We start from the raw sequence: 21,029 nt of genomic DNA on the forward strand, positions 1-21,029 counted from the left end.
AAACGTTTATACAGCCTGTTCCATGAACATTCTACAGAACAGTAACACTAAACTGCTCCTACAGCTTCCTTGGTTCCCACATGTCATTAACAGTACATCACCTTTCACTACAGATTTCAAGAAGTCTTTTACTTTGGGAAAAATAATTAAACACACGTGAAGTACAAACACGGCATGTATTATAGAGGAAGAAGTTGATGGCTCTACCACAGATTCTCATTTCCTGTTCTGAAATCCTTGTTTCAGCTCAATTTTGACAATTCCTTGGCCATCTGGCATGACACAGGACATTCCAGGCATCTACCTCAGAATCTACTTTTCAACTTGTAGCAATGTGGTTCACATTTCTAAGAACAAAGCAAGGAAGAAAGGTGCTGTTTTGCCAATGTATTTTGCCTATCAACCAAGGACAAAGAACCCCAGTAATAATTAGCTTAAGCTAGGCAGCCAGTATTTTTATGGCAAAATTCAGACAGGAAGAAAATCATCCGATCTTTAATTGCAGGCTGGCACTTCTAGAAGCGTAGCTTCCTCAGCACAGAGGACTTAATGGTGCCCTGAAGATGAAGAAGGATGACAATGACAGATGTTGTCCAAAAGACTCATGAACGGGACAGTATATGAAACAGTGACAAAACTAGAAATGCCTCAAGAAATCTGACTAGTAGAAAGAAAATCCTATGCTCTAAGACACTGTCCCAAAGCCTCGAGGCAATGCAAGTCACTGAAACCAAGTATTTCTCAGGAATATTATTCGTGACTTGGTGTCGCTTCCTGACTTGACAGCATGAGTTCGGATTTCCAAGTGTAGATGGAGAACACAGAGCTGTAACTGAAGTCAGTGGGACTGGAGATAAGCATCTAGAATTCTATGCAGCAGTATGGAGTTTTAAGAAGAAAAAATTAAGACCTCCAAAATGGAAACCCACATCTATTTTTATTTCCATGAGCCTCATCTGCACAATACTCTCTGACATGAGGGGATTTTTGAGTACATGGGACAAAGTACTTAAACCCGTAAGTACACTGCAAATAAAATTACAGAATTGAAAAAGAAAAAAAGACAGTCTGTATACTATAGAATGCCGATTCATCTGTTCTCTGTACTGACACATGCAGGCAAGACCTCACACTAAGATCTGAAAAATTTCAATTTTGGTATTTTCAAACTTTTGAATGCTGAAGTGGTAACTTTAGTAAGGTTCTTCTAACTTTCTATGAAATACAAATCGATGAACCAAGCTGCTGAACTGTGGCATCCATTGTAAGTTTACAAGTTTTACCTTCAAGGCACTAAGAACAGCAGTAAAGATATTTAGCTGCACAGCTTGCTGGCGAACACCTTTAGCCTGTTTGACACATTCAGCAAAGTGATCCAACATCTGTAATCTAAAAGAAAGGAAAGGATATAATTTAAGTGATATCATTGCAAAACACAAACTAACACACATCTGGCAAAACACCGACACACAACAAAAGGTCGTTTTAAACTCAGTCACAGAATTTATGGAATGTATGCTTCAGGGGCTGCAGAAGGTATTCACTTTAGGTAGAAAGGGCAGAGTTATTCTGAATGTCCCTCTGCTGGTTCTTTTAGCTCATCCACAAATGTTTATTATTCCTTTTGAAGAAAACACCACCAAGAGGAAGTGAATCTTCAGATACATTTGGCTGTATAACTAGAAAGCTATGAGCATAAGTGCAGAAAAACGTTGCCTCTCTGTTAGCATTCAAAATAGTGTTACCCTCTATATTCCTATTATTTTTCCTACTGTTTTCCCAATTTAACCTCCATTTTCCCCCCATGTAACCATGCCAGAATGTGTTACTGGGAGCAGGAGTACTTCCTAGATGATACCAAGAACAGAAGTATAATGAATACTCTGTATTCTCAACTACTCGGCAGTTCTGCAGCCAAATCCTTCCATAGCCAACAACAGATATAGATTAAGCTGAATTACTGCAAGCTGGCCTCAAATCTATCCTGCGCTCACTGCACACTGAGACTGACTGCTAGGAAAAAACTGCTCCCATCTGGATTGCACTGAAGGATAATTTTACTTTGAAATGCATCTTAGAGCTGCTTTCACTCTGTGCTCAGTAACAAATTGGCTGAATAAACTGAACGACTAAAGTAGTCCTGACAACCCAAAACTCTGCAAAGGTAATGTGGAACACAAAGGAAAATAAGCTGAATTCCATTCCCTCTTTTTCATGATGCAGAAAATCATTTGTTGAGTATAAATCAGATTGTCTTATTCATGGAACACAGATGGAATTCAAGGGATGCCACTGCTACATTTTGAAGGCTGATTTGAAGTTAATTGCAGTGGATATTTGTGCAGGAAATTTTGGTTGCAGAGATATTACTGCTGTCAAATGCAGTAGGAGGAGAGAAACATCTAATCTCCACCTCTGAACCCTAATCGTCAAAACTGATAAAACTCAGGAAATCATCTTCTTTCTAAGCTGAGTAAACATATTCTGGAATCCTGAGCCACAATGTTCAGAGCCACAGAGGTCAAATACTGAACTCTGAATTCAAAGACAGTTGGTATCAAAGTAGATACCTACTTCAAGGAAACAAAAATTGAAACATAATACTATCCAGAGAACAAGGCATTAGATTCTGAAATGGAATGCTGATATAAACTGACCTGTGTTTGTAAGAAACATGAGGAAAAACCACACCAAAGAGAGCCACAGATGCATCGATGACAGATACTCCTAAAGGAAGGGGACCAGGTACAGCTTCACCAGCAGGGATGCGCAAATAAATAGAAGATGGATCATGTTCCAAAGCACCACTTCCAGATGCACTGTTTGGCTGAAGCTGCAAAATGCCACATGAGTACCTCTGAACATACCTTTGCACACAGAATTTGGAACTAGAGATAACCAAAACATGTATGCAGTAGCTTAAAAGAGTAAAAGAGCTTACAAAGACCTGAATGCAACTGCAGTGTCCCTATGCATACACACACTAGCATTTACAGGGCCAGTAAATCCCAGAGGGTCAAAGCAGTTAAAAGCTGGAAAAATGCACAAACTGTCACTCCTGGTAGTAAGAGATGGAAATCAGAGAAAAGCAGAGGAATTCTGGTACTAATAGTAGCTTCTAAATCACTGACTATGAAGTGACATTTCAGAAAAAAGGTTATTTGTTCAGTGTCTGAGCATTGAGTCACAATACAGCACATGAAACGATCAGTTTGGGCTCTAATGACTCCCTACACAGAAAGATTCAGAAACAGTACTAAAATTATTAACAATCTTATCATCATGAAAATACTTCTTAACCATCATTCTTTCAGGAAACACAATTATCTGTTCTCTCTGAAGAAAAACTTAGTTTCATAACTTGTTAATTATTCAATCATGAAACAAAATTAGAATCTAGTAGCTCTGTATTCTTCTTAAAAGGTCAGAAAACAGAGCAAACATTTGCTGAGACCTCCATATCACTAAAAAATAAAACATGACCAAGCACAAGAAATCCCTGTGATGCACTACAGGGCTTCAGTTACCAACAGTGACAGGTTTACAGATTAGAAGGGTTCTTTTATTTAAAAAAAACAAAAGAAACAAAAAAAAAAAAAACAGGGGTGGGCAGTGTCCCAAAAAGCTCTGTGGATTGAAGGCTGCACTGAAAGTCTACTATGTCCACCACAACAAACGAGGGATGTTTATAAACCCCTTTCTTTTGCTTTGACCTGCTGATCGTTTCTCAGAAACAGTTTCCCCTTGGTTTCTCATACTTGATATCAGTCTTGGCTTTTGGATCTGCTCAGTCAAGACAGCTGCCTTCTGAGAAACCTTGCCATTATTAGACAGGCTGTGGCAGAACAGGCGTTTTCGGCCCCTCCCTTCTTACACCAAGAAATTTCCGAGAAGCCAATTTGCAAAGTTTATGATGGCACAGCTCAGCAAATGCTCAGAAAAGCTAGTTGTCTAGGGAATACAGTTCACTGAGAATTCAAAAATCAGAACAGCATTATGAAGACAGAGATACATTGGTGGATATACCCAGACAGACAAACTTTTTTTATTTTTCTCCCCATGTCATTACATCGTGAAATATATGAGAGTAAAAGGCTTGAAAAGAGGCAGCCAGCCCCTTCATAGTCTCACAAATTAGGAAAGTAAAGAGAAGGCTATTACCAGATAGTTTCCTAAATCATTTAGCATTAACAAATTGTTTCCTATGCTACATTCCTTCTCCAAGGGCCATATGAAAAATGGTAACTAGATCAATATTTACTAGTTGATCTGAAAAAAATTTATTGAGAGACCTCCATAGCAATACTTGTTTCCTTTTTTAAGTTTTTAGTTCCTGTTGCAAAGACCCACCCTTTTTTAGAAATGCACCAAATTCCTTGTAATGCCAACACAATTGCATCAATGCTTCCAAATGAAACGTGAGATTTCATACTACACCTATAAAACCAGCTACATCTTGTTTTGCTATAAGACTGTTTGCAATACTTATATTTTGACAACCGTTTCACTTCAACCAAGGGAAGTAAGAGAACAACTGCTAGGCTAGGACGATCAGGGCGGGGCAGCACAGGGAGTGTTGTTTTGTTTTACAGAAATTAAGTTACTTCACTAACCACAACCATATGAGTAGCGTTATGCAATTTGTATCTCAGCTATAGGCAGTTTTTAATCAAAACACTACACTGCAGATGGAAGGACTTACATCTAACACACTGCTGAAGTAAGACTGAAAACAAGGCATGAAGTTTCAGTTTTAGAGGGCTTCCCCTGCACACACATCACACAGACAGTGCAGATAATTCATTATTCTTCCAGTTTTTTATTACCTGATCTTCAATTGACTTATGATCCGTTTCCTGCAGCCAAGAGCCAAGAAGAACACTATCATCATAATGACAAAGAGACCTTAGGAGCGATGTGGTTGTATTAGCAGAGTTGTCTGTCAAAGTAAATTCTGCTACCAGCTCTCGAAGGAGCGCATTAAATGATCCTAAAAGGATGGACATTAAAAAGAATCATTGCTGCTTATCCAAAACCTTTCAGCTAGCAATCAGAAGTTACAAATCAAAGCATGTACCATTACCTCGATTTTACAGGTAGCAAACAGAGAAGTAAACCTGACAAGACTGAAGTTGACAGCAAGGCTTCAAACAGAACCCTGGGCTCCCAATTCCCAAACCAGTATTCCAAACCAACAGACAGCCATCCCTTCCAGGATGACAATCCAGATCTTGCAAAAATTTGCTCATCCACATGATCATGTAATTTAATGAATTAACAAAAACAAGCAAAACCCCAAAAGCTAATCATTCAGATCATGTGACAGTGCCCAGCAATTTAATAATAATAGCATAAAACCGTCTAATAGATCAAATCATGTTTAAAAAACAAAACAAAAGAAAACCAAAAACAGAAACCAAAACTAAACCTTCATTCTCACATCCGCCCTTTGAGTATACTTAGAAATAATGTTGTCCATCTTTGAAGTAACAATGACACAAAACACATAAATTTGAGCTCAGAACATGATCTCCATACTTTCCCATATCTCTCAATCCTATAAACAGGACTGAAACTTTTATACTTCAAGTGTTAACCTAATATTTTGCAATATTCATACTCTGTAGTTAGACTGTCATGATGACATACAGAAGATGAGTAATTTAGAACAAGACTCTTGGAGATTCCTAGTATTCTCCTTTGAATCTTACATCTGCTTCAAAGGCAAGCATCAAAAATAAATCAAAAGGAGTAAGTAGAATTTTTACTTTAATAAAAATTGTTAAAAAATTATATACCTTCATAGGTCTTCGGAGGTAACAAAGCCAATATATCATAAAGTCTTAAACGGACCATAGCTGCACTAGCTTTGAGATGAGCTCCATGGGCTTTAATTACTGACGGAATGCTATAGAATCAAAAGAGAAAAGAGACAACCAGAAGTACCACAGTTACTGAAGAGTATTTTCAGATTTCTTTTCACAAGATACATCTCTAGCCAAGACAAGAAAGCAGTGTTCAGAGAACTACTCTGAGAACGTTACTCAATTATCAGTACATTTTCAGAGGTAACTACAGAGCAAACATCTTTTTTTTTTTTTTTCTCCTAAAAAACACACACTGCTGTAAATCAGAGACATACTTCCTCAGAAGCAACTCCTATTTTAATCGGAGTAGGGGGGGACACGGATTGGGGGAGACGAGACAGCAAACCGTAAAACCCAACCCAAAACTGTGCATTTTCTTCTATTCTGTAAAATGTTGAACATCTTTTCATTAGTACATTTCATACAAGGAGAGTTTATTGTTTAACATCTACTATACAAGTATCTTAGTTTTCTCATTTCTTGCACAAGAATAAGCAAACCATGAATTCAAAAGCTCACTGAACTGAAAATCCAAAACACAGCTAACAAAAGTTACCACGGCAGGCCCTTCAGCACAGACTATGCAATAAAATACTTTTACAAAGCTAATGACCATAAACATTTTTTTCGTATTTTTTTTTCCAACACGGACAAGCAGCAACAGTACTAGGTCAGAATACGAATAAAAACAAATTAGTTCTAGTATTGGAGGTCCAGGAAAAGACAAAAGGGAATAAAGGGCAAAACCTGCCTACTTACTGCGACATCATTGTCATGGCACATTCTATGGGTGTCATCAATTTCCTGATCACATCCTCAGTAAGGAGCTCAGGGCAGTGAGCAACAAAACTTCTCATAGCTAGTAAAAAAATAGTTTAAATTAAAATTTTATTGAAACAAACAAATATAAAGCATGAGCAAGATACAGATCCTAAGAGAACATCAAAAAAGCAGCAATTAAAAATATTATTCAGAGATTGTGTGACATGCCCATAAAACTATATGCCAAAACCAGGTCAAATTAACGAAAATCTGACACATCTTACTCATTTTCAAAGAAAGAAGGGAAGTTACAGGAGTTCTCTATAATCCTTGGGATATTTGCTTTGGTTTACTGCACACTTGTAATCTCCAAGTTTGAAATCCTTACCACACAGAGCTCCAGCGCGGCCTTCCAGCGTTACTTGCCAAGTAAAAGAATCTCCTCTTGCCTTCTCTGCTTCCAGTTCCTTCAGAGAACGTGGAAACACATTTCGCCATAGCAGCAACATCTTAGGCAGATGATACCGAACAACAGAAGGACCTATGTTAAAAAAGAAAGTGACTGTATAATAAAAACCTGTATTTAACCGTGTGAAAAAGCTGCCATGAAGGCTTTTGCTCTTTAAGCTATTTTTCTCCTATTTCACTTCTCTACTTTTCTCCCTACCTGAACACTGAAAAACAAAGGAAAACCTTTCTCATTTCTAGGTTGAAAGTACAGCAAATAAATACTATAGGTAAGTCTGTCTGTTGATATCTGTACTAAAAATAGGAAACTGGCAATTCTATACATTGTCATGCATATATGTAACCACTGCCAACTGTCTTTTTACTATCTTTTTATTCTGACTTCTAATTTTTTTTAATATTACTATTTTGAAGGCAAGCTCACTGATAGTTACTGATGAGGTAACTAGTTTAATGGTCAAGTTTAAAGAAAACTTCTGAAAAAGCTCAAGAAGATCCAGCGCAAGAGCATTAAAAACACATTGAAGGACAACCAAAAAGGCTACACTTGGAAAAACATGACAATGAGCTGGCAAAAAGAGCGACAATTTAGAGAAACAAGATGAAACACAAAATGCTATTTGCTAAGAGATCCAAATACTGCAGAATGCATCAGAACTTTATCATATTTTCCAGTTAAAAAAAATACCCAAACAAAAAAACCACTATTGCTGCAAAATTCAAGGCTATCCTTCTAACTTCTCAAAATATAGCTTCTGATATTTCTGTGATGGCAGATATGAACACGAGGCTGGCTTTTTTAAAAGACAACTGAATGCCTTTTAAACTGGTAACGCTTCTAATCAGTACTGTTGCCTATCAAGAACCCACATGCAACTTGTTGGACTACTAATTACATTTTATTTACAGACCATTTCTGCTGTACCACAGTACTGAGGAAGGAAGACTATGGGCATTTTTCCCTTTTCATAGAATGACTAAAGGCTGGGCTTCCAAAAACAGAGCAGAAAATTTTCTTTCTTCCGCTATCCTTCAGATTACATGAACATTAATACTTCACTTCTTCCCAGCATAAACAACACTGCTGATACAATGCACTAACATTGTTTCCCTTGGTATAAAATACTCTTGTGCTAGATAATGGACTAATTATATGTAGAGACCATTTGCCAGAGCGGATAATCAGAAAAGTTGGACAAGCATTAAAATAAAACAAAATGCAACCATTCTTACAAACCTAAAGTCATAAGTGCTCCAAGTAAAAGCCATCCAGCTTGAGTCCGCTGCAAGGAGAGTCTGCTGTTTTGTGCAGCAGTTCGTAACAAATCCTCAGCAATACTGACCACCATCTGCAGCAATGACAAAAAACAATGTTTTTTACAAAATATAAATGAAACCACTGCAAGCTACTGCTACACATCCACCTTTACAGACTATGAAGATATTTTCAAATCATTTAAACTGACCCTCCATAAAGAATGAATGCAGATTACATTTCAAGCAGATGATCAGTGTTTCGCATATGACAACACAGACAATAATACTCTTTTCAACAATTACACATTAATATGCCAAACAAGAATGCAAATTTGAAAAAGAGGAAAAAACCTGGTAAATATTGCGACTGAAATTCTACAAATGTACGCTCTGGTCATTGCTCTCTTGCTAGGCATAAAGCATTATTGAAATTGAACTTAACTCATTACCATGTCACAGATTTTGCAAAGCTATTAGTTCTAGATAAAAAGGTATCTCTCATACACTCACAGATGAAACACTCATTATCTCACCTTTCCTTTGGCATGAGGAATACCTAAGGGACACTGATGCACACCGCCTAACAAAGCAGCCATTGCAAAACTGTAGCCACTAACAGCCTCAGGGGAGGTCTTCAGATTGTTGAGTCTTTCTGCACATCTATCTAGAAATGGAGTCAACTGAAAAGGCAATGCCACGGCCACACACCGCAAGCACCACGCAGCAGCAAGTCGAGCAGCCATGCTGGGATGAAGAAGGACTGAAGTTACTGTCTCCAACAGACCTACAGAAAAGAGAGTTTACAGTCTTAAAGTTATGATGTGCTCTTTAATATACGCAGACAAGTAAACTGAATTAATGCTAGACAGGCACCATGAAAGTTAAAAAAGAATTAAAAGTACTTGAATTTTATGACTTTGCCCTTTTCTTTACGGAAAGACAGACATATTACTCCACATCAGGTTTTTCCAGCAAAGCTGGAGCTGCCAGAGCCATACCACTGATTTCTACTACTCAAACAACTGAAAAGAGGCACTAACCCTACACAGGCGAACAGACACGGGATGAGGCGATTCCTACAACCTGCCCACCTTTTACAGATTGCCAATAACAGAGCAACAGTAAGACTAATTGTTGGTTTTGCTTTGCGTTGTAGACAAGCACATGCTATAGATGTCACTGACTGCCGTACTCCACTTGTGACACAGTGCTGTCTCCCTTGCACCGTTACTACCTAGTACACTTTCCGAACCTCCATGCCTAGCTAACCCCACTTTCTAACCGTGAGCTCTTCAGTCCAACTTGTTTCCACACCACCTTCCTTCGTCCAGATTTCTAACTTTGCAAACTCCTACTCTGAAGCTCCCACTGCTGCCTTATCTCTTGCTTTCTTTGTAACTAGTGAACAACTTCTACCTGCTTACTTCATAGCAGCTAGCAGAAACACCACTGAGATACAGTCCCCTCTGTTCTTACAGAGCACAGCAGCCAGAAGGAATAGACACCAGCAGAGTCTCCCCTATCCCGTAGCTGGGGCAAAATCAGTATGAGAAGAATGTCGTATGCATCAAGACAACAATCCACATAACTAAACGTCTAAAGGAGCCTGCACCTCTACTGTAAAAAAACCATAGGCATCCAAACTGAAAAAAAACTTAAAACGGCAACACTACACTACAAACATGGATTCAGATGTTAAACAAGAAGAAAATCCCAACAAACCCTAGTCAACTTAACCCCAATAACCAGCTTTTTAAAATGGGACTATCCACAGCTTCATCTTGACAAAATACTCTTAAGCTCCCCACAGAAATTTGATATCTGAAGGCAATACAATTTTCCAGGAGCAAATACTTCAGACCTCATATAGAAAACCAAGGTATTTCCTATAAAACTATTGTCAGAACCAAATCAATGCAAAAATCACAACTTTACAGCTTTCATCAGCCTAAAAAAAGAGCTTCAGACAGTCTTTGATCAAAACAATTAATACTTTGTCAAACTTTAGTTCAAGCTAGAGTACTGAACACAACGAGCTGGACAAATATAGCTACCTGGGAAGTACTACAGGAAGTGCCAGTTTCATCAACTTATCTTACATATTAATTTTTTATTTAACTAGGTTTAATAATATTTCATAATCATTGCTCAAATGTCTAATTTAAACAATTTAAATTTATTTGCATACCAATAGAGGGTTCTTGTATAAGAGGAGATGCAGTGGCATTTAGACTCTGAACAAGGCTACCCAGTTCCTGGAGGGCACACACCATTACATGCTGGCTTGCAGCAACATCAGCAGCTCCTGATTTATTTTCACTGTTAGCATCATTCACTACTGCTTCTGCAGAAAAGAAAACAGAAGTATCCTGCTTAACTACCATTTGAATCACACCTGAACATATACAGGATAGAAAGACAGTTTAGTTTTGACATCAATCTTACATTAAAACAAAAGCCCATGTTTGGCCATAGTAGGAACTCGCAAAGCAAACGCATTTTGAAAAGAAAGAGTTTTACAAGTATCAGCCAAACACTATCATCCAAAGGCCATGAAAAAACAGATGCCCAGCAGTTACTACGGACAGCAGTGTGCTAAGAGGTAGGATTGATAATACAACACAGCAAAAGCAAGTATACACATATACAGCATGTGTGGATTGTATGTATGCCCAGTAACTAAAAGTAAAATCTTGACATATCTAGGTTCTGCATACAAATTTGCATGTACATCTATGGAATAAAACTAAAAACAAACAAAAAACAACCAAACCCAGTAAATAATTAATCACAACCTCTAATCATCTTAAAGATATCCAATTAAGTTCCTAGATCTCACTGTAGATTCTTTCTCCTATACAATATCCCAGAAAAAGTAAATTGTCACTTCAAAGAGAAAGGACTTTAGTATCCGCTTAATGTTTATATGTCTACTACAATTTTTTTTCCTGGAAGTAATACTTACTGTTATCAGAACCCTTTTAAGGTTCTATATCTACCCTATCAAAACAGACCTACCCTATCAAAAAAAAGTTATGAGAAGAACCTGCAAAAGTTTCAAAATCAATTCCATTTCCGTATGTTAAACATTACTTAAAACTCAAATTAGATGGCAGCAGCAGCAAAGAGGAAGAAAAAGCTGTTTGGTAAATGCATTGTTGTGAAATTCCAGTTTACTTTCTCAATCTCTAGCTCCAACTAACTCATTTCATAAGAAACAAATGCCAACACAGTTTTGTCAGTCCTCTTAGTGATTACATATTCTGCAAAGGGGTCATATTTATCTTCTCTAATTCCAGTTTTCACATTACACCTTTATTTGTCGCCTGCAAAATCCAACTGGGTATTAGTACAGGGGGGATACAAGGACCTACAAGATACTGACATACAAGATCTTCAACACTGGTAGTGAAGAACTCTGCAACTTTCAATACAACCTATCCCAAGATAGACTGCAAACACACACCGTTTTTCCCCATTTTCGTTCCAAGCAAATGCAATGTCAAAACAAGCCAGTTGTACACAATCACTTTTCAGGTAGAACCTACATTTTGGATATCATATTTCAAACAGAAAGCAGCTGAATCATCTTTTACCACCACAACAAAATTACTCCTCACGGTAGAAGAAAGCTGGAAAAGGGCTGATCCAGTATAATGACAGTAACTTTCCATTGGTCTCAAATACAGAAAAATGGTTCTCACCCACTGCCTTCATTTGTTTGCCAATAGCTTGACATATATCTTTGGCAGCTGCGATCTGTGCTTTCTCCCCAAGTAAGCTGCCCACAGTGGCTCTCAGGATAAAGGACACACATCTTCGAGAGTAAACTGCATCCACATGGGTCTGAGTAGCACGGGGATGGGAGACCAGGTCAAGTACATGCGACAAAAATGTAGCAAAGTTGCGTTCCAACCACTGACCTCCTAATGTTGTAACAAAGACAACGTAGGCCTGCAAATGCAGAAATTAGGTACAGATCCAATTAAAACAGAAACGAAAGACTAAATTCAGTCACCAAAGACTAAAGACTACAGTTATACTCATGCATAAAGCAGTGCAGTAGCAATACCAGCTAGTAATAAGCAACCCTAATGAGGCTAAGGAGGAGGAATCAATCCATTAGCCAGGTTTTCGTCACTGAAGCTAAACTGTTGCCAGTGCCAAGTGTAGCACCTATACTGCAACATACACTGTGAACTGCAAAAGACACTTTGGATGACAGCAAGACAAACCAGTTCATTGCTCTAAGTATGTTTCTTTCTAAAAAATTTAAGTGCATAATGTCAATATCAGCAGCAACACGAATGTGTTCTAATTCACAATGAAAGCCGGGCATTTTTGCCGAGTTCACTTGAAAAAGGCTGAGAAAAATAAAGAGTTTCACAAAATACCCTACAGTCAAAAAACTCTGGATTCTGGCAAGTTATTGCAGCATATTGAAATATATGTCAGAGTCAGAATGCCTGAATTTGAAAAGATGCTGCTGTTACCTTTCTGAAGCTCCACCTTTCACAGGTGGAGCTTTCACATTCAGCAGATTTCACCTACTCAAGACAGACATATGGAGAGAAGCAACAGTTTAACAAATCAGGGCTGCAAACTTTACCCAGCAGCTGAAAAAGAGAGCCAGCAAACACAAAAGGACAACACTGCATCCTCTCTAGAAAGAAATTAAATATGGAGCTAAAGTCTTTAACGTACTAAGTTTTCAAATACTTTTGCAAATTAATCCCACCTAATATACACTGATCAAACAAACTTTCCTTAGCAAGTATCTTAATCTATCATCACTGCACATAATAATAAAAGAAAGTAGCTTAGGTGAATGACATGGCATGTACATCTCACAAAACAGGCAAGTCAAACTAGACTTGTGAGTTAATTTACAAGCAAAGAACAGAAGCGTGCATTTTTCCTACAAAAGGGTTACATTTATGTATAAATGTCACTTTATTAATATTTTTAAAAATTAAAGCTTATGACAAACCTGGGTAACACCAACTCGCACTTCCCTATTGACAGATACTCCAACTTTTAACATCTCTCCACCACTCTTTAGGAAACCAGATCCTCCTCGCAGAAATCCTGTGGCCATGAGCTCCAAGACCTCCTCAAGCGTGGCTCTCTTCACATTCTGTCGCATCACTTTTGCGAAAAGACAAGTAACCATTTAATCCCGAAGTTCCCAACAATACAAGCAATGATCTTGAAAGCAGGCTCAGCAATTCAACTGTCTTGCAAACACAGATCCAGCCAACATTTCAGGCAACAGCTTGTTTTCATGCTTAAAAAATAACCTACTTTTCCTAGGTGATTTTAATAGTTTGCTCTCTCTTTCTCCGTATTACTACAACAGGGATTCTGCACTTTTTATTCTTTTTAGTTTACCGTTCATAAAACCAAACAATCTACCTAAAAGCCTCCATCTACCAGAATAACGACGTAGCATGCAACACTGTCACGTAACTGAAGGTGCAGTTTGTCCAACTGGAAATGGAATCCAGAAAGACTTGTACCTGTAGCTTGTTTTGGTATCAGTGCTGTAGCCATGACTGTTCCCAAAAGCTTTGACACTGCAACTCGCACACCATAGTTCGAGTTTTCCAGAGCTTTAAAGCACAGTGTTGCAACATTCTCTAGTTCAGCAGTCCACATAAACACTGCTTCATTCTGTAATTCCAGCAGACACTGTAGGAAAAAAAAAATAAAAAAAGACTTGCTGAGAACCAATGGAGACCATCCTGACCTTTTATCTAAGTATCAGTGTAACTGTCAGGTTATTCAGCAAATACTTTAATATTTTAAGAATAAATTTACACACACACACATACACACTCTCCCGTTTACTCAGTAACTTAGCTGAGTAAACAATCAGAAGACTCATGGAATAGGTAACTACTTAAAGAAAATTTTTAAATAAAAGAGAAAAGGACACCAAAAGAACTATGTTATCAAAAACCTTTCTCACTGAAGCTAACAGCTAATATATTCTACCTCATATTTGTTTATATGTTTGGGGAAGACAGTACTACAGTACCTCTGTTTACAAAAAAATAAGTCAAATGTCTCAGCCTTCAGTGTGAACTAGGACTCACCTTGCCCAAGTAATTATCAAATTTCCTGTAATAAACAACAGGTCACAGTTCAACTGCAGGTACTACACAGTCACAGCACAAGAATTTCTAAGACTGGTGAGAAACACACTCACCTTAGCCACTGCACATCGTACAGCCATAGATCTGTCCGTCAACAGAGATCGGGCATTCTTATAAATGTCACGGTGACAAGAAGCTGCTGCTCCTCCAAGCCCATTTAGGACTTTCTGTAAACTCATCAGAATCTCACTGCGGCCCTGAGACTGCACAGACACACAAAAAAGTGTTTATGCAAAAATGTGGTCACAGCACTTCTGTCAAGACCCAGGTGCATAATTCTGCGTTTTCCTGCTTCTGTGCAGGAGTACTTTTGGAAACATTGGTAATGTAGTTCCCTGAAGTCATACACAACCGATACCTAGCTTGTTTTAGATAGCATTAAGCACTATACACAGCTTTACTAAAACCACCTCAGCTGTCACATAAATTAAGATGAACAAGGGAATCCAATAAAATTGGGCCCAGCCAAGATACTTCTGTCCTGCCCCACCATTTATCTGCTGCAGCCCCAGGGAAAAAAGGAAAACACAGTTGATATGAGAGAACAGGAAACCCAAATAGTCAACAGCTTCCTACTACACCTGCACAAAGGCAGGTAATTAAGAGTTTACAGCACACAAAAAAAACCCAAAACCAAACCAAACAAACAAAAAACCCAACCCAAACTAACAACAAAAAAACCCACACTGTATCCTGCTTCATAAAGATGGACAGTAACATCAAAGGTCAAAGATACAAAGTAACATCTTTGTTGCAAAACTTAGGTATTTGTTTTTAAACAACTGAATGTTTATTCAGGGTACACCAGCAGAAATTCTAATGCTGTAGTTAGAAGTGGTACATACAACCATTTTGCAATTTTAATCACTGATGCCACTACAAAGCAACTACCGTAATATTCATGTGACAAAACTCTCAACTCTCTGCACTAAAAATACATACACATGTTTACCTTGACATTAACTATGTAAGCGATTAGCATTTTTCTAGGTACAAGGCAAACAATCCAGCCATTTTGGCAAACACTTTTGGACGAAGCAGGTTGCAGTTTAAATGGAATCAAAACCACATATATAAAATAATCTGAACTTACCTCTGCACTTTTCAGAGACTTCAAAAGATTATTCACTGTTTCCGGAAAAGAACTTCCCAGCATTCTACCCATTTTTTCATAAAATGCTCCAACACATGCCACCGCAGCCCTATGAAAAAAAGAGACATTAATTGGCATACTCTTCTTCTCTATCATCTACATGGACACAAATAATTAAATAGAAATGTATGTTTTAATCATCATTGATGAATAATAATCTATTTATTATTATCCACTAGTTATACTGGACGTTTAACGCTGTGCATTTAATTTTTTTTTTTTGTTTGCAAAAGAAGTAACAGAAGATTTATAGCTTCTAAGAACACAGATGTATTTGATTGGGTATTATTACAGGACCTACACACATAGTGAAAAATTCTGGAGAAGACAAGTATATGCCAAAATCTCTGCAAGATTAGGGTTTTGTGTTTCAATAAACCGTTCCTTTTCCAAGCACCTGCAAGATAACCCCTACCCTTTAAAATACCCTTAATATATCATTTCTGTAGATACTGAATGATGGGGGGGGGGAGGTGTCAAGCCTAAGAACTTAAAATGCATAAATTATCGCATAACACAACAAAGTTTGTAGGCACTGTAAAAATCACTGGATCCATATACAGTTATATACCCATTTTCCTTGCTCTGCCATTTGAGATGAGGAATGTTTAAGTAAAGCCGTACTGCAGTTACAGACACAAACTGCTCCAGGACAGTCACAGAAGCTGCTCCTGAAAACGTGTGCTTTTTCATTACAAAGCAACAAAGGCTTTTTTTAAACCTGAAATTCTTGGGTAAACAACTTTTCAGCAAAGCTATTTGTTAGAAACCCATTACAGCCTACCCCTTAACGGGCACGTCCCCTACACAAACATCAAAAACCGAAGTTTGAAGGCATACAGGAAAAACCTTCTGGACTACCACTTTGAGTGGGTAGCATAAGTTTCAGAGCATGTTATCGTATAAAACCTTTCCCATTTATACAAGTTCCTCAAAGATTCAAATAAAAGGAGGACAGTATCTGCCCAAACGGTGACTATTTCAGATCTTGTTAAATCCCATTGTTATGATAACACCTGAAGGCAAGCCCAAACCGGGGTTCACTAGACACTGTGAGCACACAAAGCAGTATATATGGGAAAGTACTAAAAACACTTCCAGGGGAAGCTGGTTTTGGCATTAACCAAATTCCTACCAGTGAGATTGCTCCTATAAATAAAGACAAACTGGATCACACATACATACGCACAAACATCCAAGTATACAGACTCTCTCAGAGAGACTTGTGCAATATATCACAGCAGGGGAATATAAATAGGCAACATCTGCTGGGAAAAAAGAACCTGAACTGTTGGTTACAATCCTCTAGGCAAAGATAATGCTCTTGTTTGACAATCTAGAGGTTCCATCTTAAATGGGGTACCTGAGCACAATCAGCACTAACCCCACTGGTGGAATTTCTTCATTGCACCACTTCATCAACTGTTACCTTTTCATTGACATAAGCATGCAAAAAAGCATAAGATAGTCCCTTGCTTACAGAAAAGCTTCTCACTTTCAGATATCCATGTATATGTCACCTTTGAGTCCTGCCCTTCACAATCTCAATTCTGCTCTTTCCTCTGCTGTATCAAGCACATATGAACTCCAAATAAGCATGCAAAATATAAGTAAACATAACATGCACATATACAGGCAGACTTTTCTGCAATATCCAGGATCACTTTGCTTAAAAAACATTCCCATTTCTCTAACGATATTCAACATACAGTTTTGTGGGCAGGTAGGCCGCAGTATCATCCTTGCTCTTGATGATATCATTACACTTGTCAAGCGTCTGAAAAACAGTAAACGTGTCTCCAATGCTGTAGAGAGCAGCAAGGTTTTTTGCTAGTAGTTTTCGTGTAGGTGGCCCAGGGGAACTGCTGATGAGTCCCGTTAGCTGTTCTACAAGTTTCTTCTGTTTTTCCTTGACATCTGTCTGTTAACGGACCAAAAATATATAAAATAAGAAAAGTCATTTGATCTTGCGTCTTGCCTTCAACACCCAGAAATACCTACAAGAGACTGAAGTAAACCTTACACCACTCCCACTTGTATGTCATTCAGCAAACTGCTTGTCTTGCAGAGACGTGGGATACATTCTGTAACAGCAGAGACATGCTAAATGCTCAGAATTAGCTGTTACCTTATTGATCTTTTGCTTTGAAAAAATACTTACTAAAAATACAGTAATACCTGCCTAGAACATCTTTTAATCCTCTTTACCATCAAGAATCCCTACTCTGGGAGGGAAGGTTTTGTCTTCCAAATATTTACAACAATGAAGAACTCAAACCAAGCTATCTATTATATAACAGAGTTATACTGACCGCCTACTAGCTGTCAACTTTCTCTAGCATGAAATTAATACAAATGTTTTAGAAAGAAAGGCAAAAAACCATAAAATTACCTTGTTAGCAGCTACCAGCACTTTATCCAAAAATCTTAACCACTCAAAGATAAAGACCGGTCTCTTTGCTTCTGTGATTTGAGCTAATGCTTCCTCATTCAGTAACAAACTGTGAGCCAGCTCCATGACTGGTTAAATTCCAGTTTTATTGTAAATTTGTGTAGCAACTCTAAAATCAGAATGTAAATATTAGTATATAGTACAAAGCTTTGGAAATCAAATGAAAATATGCAGATGAAATCTATAGATTACGGTATCGTGATGACAGCCTTGCTCAGACTTGTCTTAGCTAAGCAGTTCCAGGTACATCCATTAGTATTTCAGGGAACAGAATGGTTAATTGTAAAAAGAGCACCCACAGGCAACTTCAGGTGCTAACTCTTAGCCAAGAAAAATACATTGGAGCCCCTGTTTAAAGAAATAAAACACCAAACCACACACAAGAGATAAAGGAGTCATCTCACTGTCTCCTTGTACATAAAACAGAATAAGGATTGTCCCTAATCAGGACCCTTGACCGCACTCCCAAAGCTTGGGCACAAACCCGGCCACCTTCTCAACACCTTCAATGGACAAGGTGTTGAGATGGACAGAAGGAGATGAGCCTATCACAAGTAGGAATTTCCACCCATCACAAATCTGAGAGAGGCTGGAACACGGCAGCGGTTGACATCACTCAGCTACGACCTCCAGATCCCACTGCCCTTCCTTTAAGTGCTGGACAAATAAGCGCGCTAAAACCCGGCAAGCCTTACGTGCGACAGCCTGGTATACAAGGCAGAAGCCAAACGCCTGCGTGTGTCCCCACCAGGCAAAACGCTACAGATCAAACAGTGGAGCTCCTGCTCCAACAGGGGGTAGCAACAAAGCACTACCAAAAGCACGCTATCAGTGTGAGCAAACACTCCGCAGACAACTTAACCTTAGCAAACCACATTTAAACAAAGTGTAGCAGTTCAACGCAGAACAGATAGGAAAAATAACTAAAAATCACAAAGTTAAGTCAACCATGCTCAGCAAAAAGAAACCCAAAAAGCAAGAAAACCCAACCCCAAATCCCGAATGCAGCAATGCTGAAACTAGGATCTCGGGCAAAACAGAAAAAGCAAGCAACTAAGGAGTATGATGTAAGACGTCATCTTTCAACAGCTGCACCGCTCCACTTGTGCTCTCAAGTGCTCACAGCTGCTTCCTCACTCATGGTCAAACCCAACAAATCTAAAGTCAAGTGAAGTGATTTAATTTTTTTTTTTTAAACGGCCCCCAGATTAGACAGTAGTAAAGGGTGGCATTAATACTGTAACTGTATTATGGTTCTAAATATACCTTAATGATTCAGTACCGATGAAACTAAAGCATCACAATGTCTGTAGTACTAAGCATGCTCCCTGCTCTTTGGTACTTTGCATTGTAGTATTTTTCACTGTGCATCTCTCTGGTGACAGATCAGCAGCGGTAGAAGAGCCACATACAGAAACGCATATAGCCCTCGCCTGACACCTCCAAAGGCATCTTCTGGCTTTTCCAGGTTACAAAGAACGGAGGAGGCACTGCCTGTCCATAATGCACAGGCACATCGCTTCAAAACACCTTTACATGAGAGCAGAAACGCAATGACTGACAGCACTATGGCCCCTTGGCTATCACCCCAGAGCTCTACTCTGCTCGTCACCCGCACCGCACAAGAGTGCCGTATGACAGCACAGCTCATCGCTCTTTTTCCTCCCCAGGTAAGTTTTAATTTTCCCCCAGCCTTTAGAGCCACAGACCCCTTGTCCACCTTCCACACACTCCCTCTGCGTCTGGGAAACACAAGCTCTGAGCAACCACACCTGCGCGTACTTCAGCCGCGCCACTGAAGCACACACACGAAAACCCAGCGACACGAAGGCTGAGCGCCCGGCACGCAGCGGCCGGCCCAGAGCCCACCCACGCCGGCCAAAGGCTCGCTCCGAATCCGAGCGGAAAACACCTGCCAGGTTCCACTGATGCTGGCGAGGGCCGGGGCTCCCTGTGCAGCTACGAGCAGTAAATACCGCGTCACCCCCCCACAGGGCGCGGGGCAACCGCCCGCCAGAGCCAACCCGCCCCCACCGAGCTCTGTCAGAGCGTTACGGAAGGAGAACGTTCAGGTGCGCGACGGCTCCCCTCCACCTCCAGCCGGCGCTCGCCGGGCAGCCCTTCCGCCGGCTGAACTCGGGCACGTCCAGGCGCAGCGGCGCCCTCCTGAGAGGCCGCACCAGGTGAGGCGGCGGCTCCGTGCCCGGGCCGGCTCCCTCCGGCGCCGGTCAGGGCCCCCCGCGCCCGCCGCCGGCCCAGGGCCCGCCCCGCAGCCAGGCACGGCCGGCACCGCCCGCCCGCCGCCGTTAGCGGCTCCTACCGTGCGGCGGCCGCGTCCCGCCAGCTGCGGGCCGCGCCACGCGTGACAGCGCGGCCCCCCGGGGGGAGGGGGCGGGACACGGACACGGACACGCGCGGGCACGCGCCGCCGCCCGCGCCCCCTCAGCCGCCGCGCCCGCGCCGCCCCAGCCCGCACGGCGAGGAGCCCCCCCCGCCGCGGGCCCATCCCCGGCGGGCCCGGCTGCGTCCGGCACGGCCCGGGGCGGGCCCGGCCGGCAGGAGGGGCCCGGCGGCAGGAGCGGCTTCGCCCCCCGGCCCGGCGCCGGCCCCACGCACCTGGGCAGCGCGGCGGCGGCCGCGGCAGGAAGCGGGAGGCGCGCAGGCGCCGGCGGGCGGGGGCGGCCCTGGCCGTGCGCAGGCGCCGCCAGCCGAGCGGGCCGGGCCGGGTGGGTGCGGGGGCTCCTCCCGCCGGGTCCTCCCGCAGCCCCCGCGCTCCGCTGCGGCTCCGCGGGGGTCGAGGGGCGGCCGGCGGCAGCGGAGCCCGGCAGAACGCGCCGCGGGGAAGCGGGACGGGGCGGCCTGGCCCGGCCCCGCGTGTCCGTCCCGCAGCCCCGCCGCGCGGCCTTTCCCCT

General features: G+C 40.9%; 1 protein-coding gene across 6 annotated transcripts in view; it reads right to left on the reverse strand.

Annotated features, from left to right (window-relative positions):
• Window positions 1–20,850, reverse strand: part of HEATR5B (HEAT repeat containing 5B) — a 59,253-nt gene extending 38,403 nt beyond the window's left edge. For 2 of the 6 annotated variants that reach the window (XM_027788473.2, XM_027788474.2), the window contains exons 1-16: window positions 18,058–20,075; window positions 17,375–17,586; window positions 15,606–15,714; window positions 14,566–14,715; window positions 13,874–14,045; window positions 13,345–13,502; window positions 12,059–12,308; window positions 10,543–10,698; window positions 8,888–9,138; window positions 8,335–8,446; window positions 7,018–7,170; window positions 6,627–6,726; window positions 5,799–5,908; window positions 4,827–4,990; window positions 2,658–2,833; window positions 1,284–1,389 (exon numbers count right to left, since the gene is read on the reverse strand). In XM_027788473.2, the coding sequence (XP_027644274.1) occupies window positions 1,284–1,389; window positions 2,658–2,833; window positions 4,827–4,990; window positions 5,799–5,908; window positions 6,627–6,726; window positions 7,018–7,170; window positions 8,335–8,446; window positions 8,888–9,138; window positions 10,543–10,698; window positions 12,059–12,308; window positions 13,345–13,502; window positions 13,874–14,045; window positions 14,566–14,715; window positions 15,606–15,714; window positions 17,375–17,586; window positions 18,058–18,183 (2,505 nt within the window). In that variant the 5' untranslated portion in view covers window positions 18,184–20,075. Of the gene's footprint in view, window positions 1–1,283; window positions 1,390–2,657; window positions 2,834–4,826; window positions 4,991–5,798; window positions 5,909–6,626; window positions 6,727–7,017; window positions 7,171–8,334; window positions 8,447–8,887; window positions 9,139–10,542; window positions 10,699–12,058; window positions 12,309–13,344; window positions 13,503–13,873; window positions 14,046–14,565; window positions 14,716–15,605; window positions 15,715–17,374; window positions 17,587–18,057; window positions 20,076–20,437; window positions 20,621–20,733 lie in introns of those variants that run through there. The other 4 variants (XM_055816495.1, XM_055816496.1, XM_055816497.1 and 1 more) reach the window with 4 other exon arrangements.
• Between the last annotated feature and the right edge of the window lie 179 nt (window positions 20,851–21,029).

Source organism: Falco peregrinus, chromosome 11 (assembly GCF_023634155.1).
Source record: "Falco peregrinus isolate bFalPer1 chromosome 11, bFalPer1.pri, whole genome shotgun sequence".
In the NCBI taxonomy this organism is placed as follows: domain Eukaryota; kingdom Metazoa; phylum Chordata; class Aves; order Falconiformes; family Falconidae; genus Falco; species Falco peregrinus.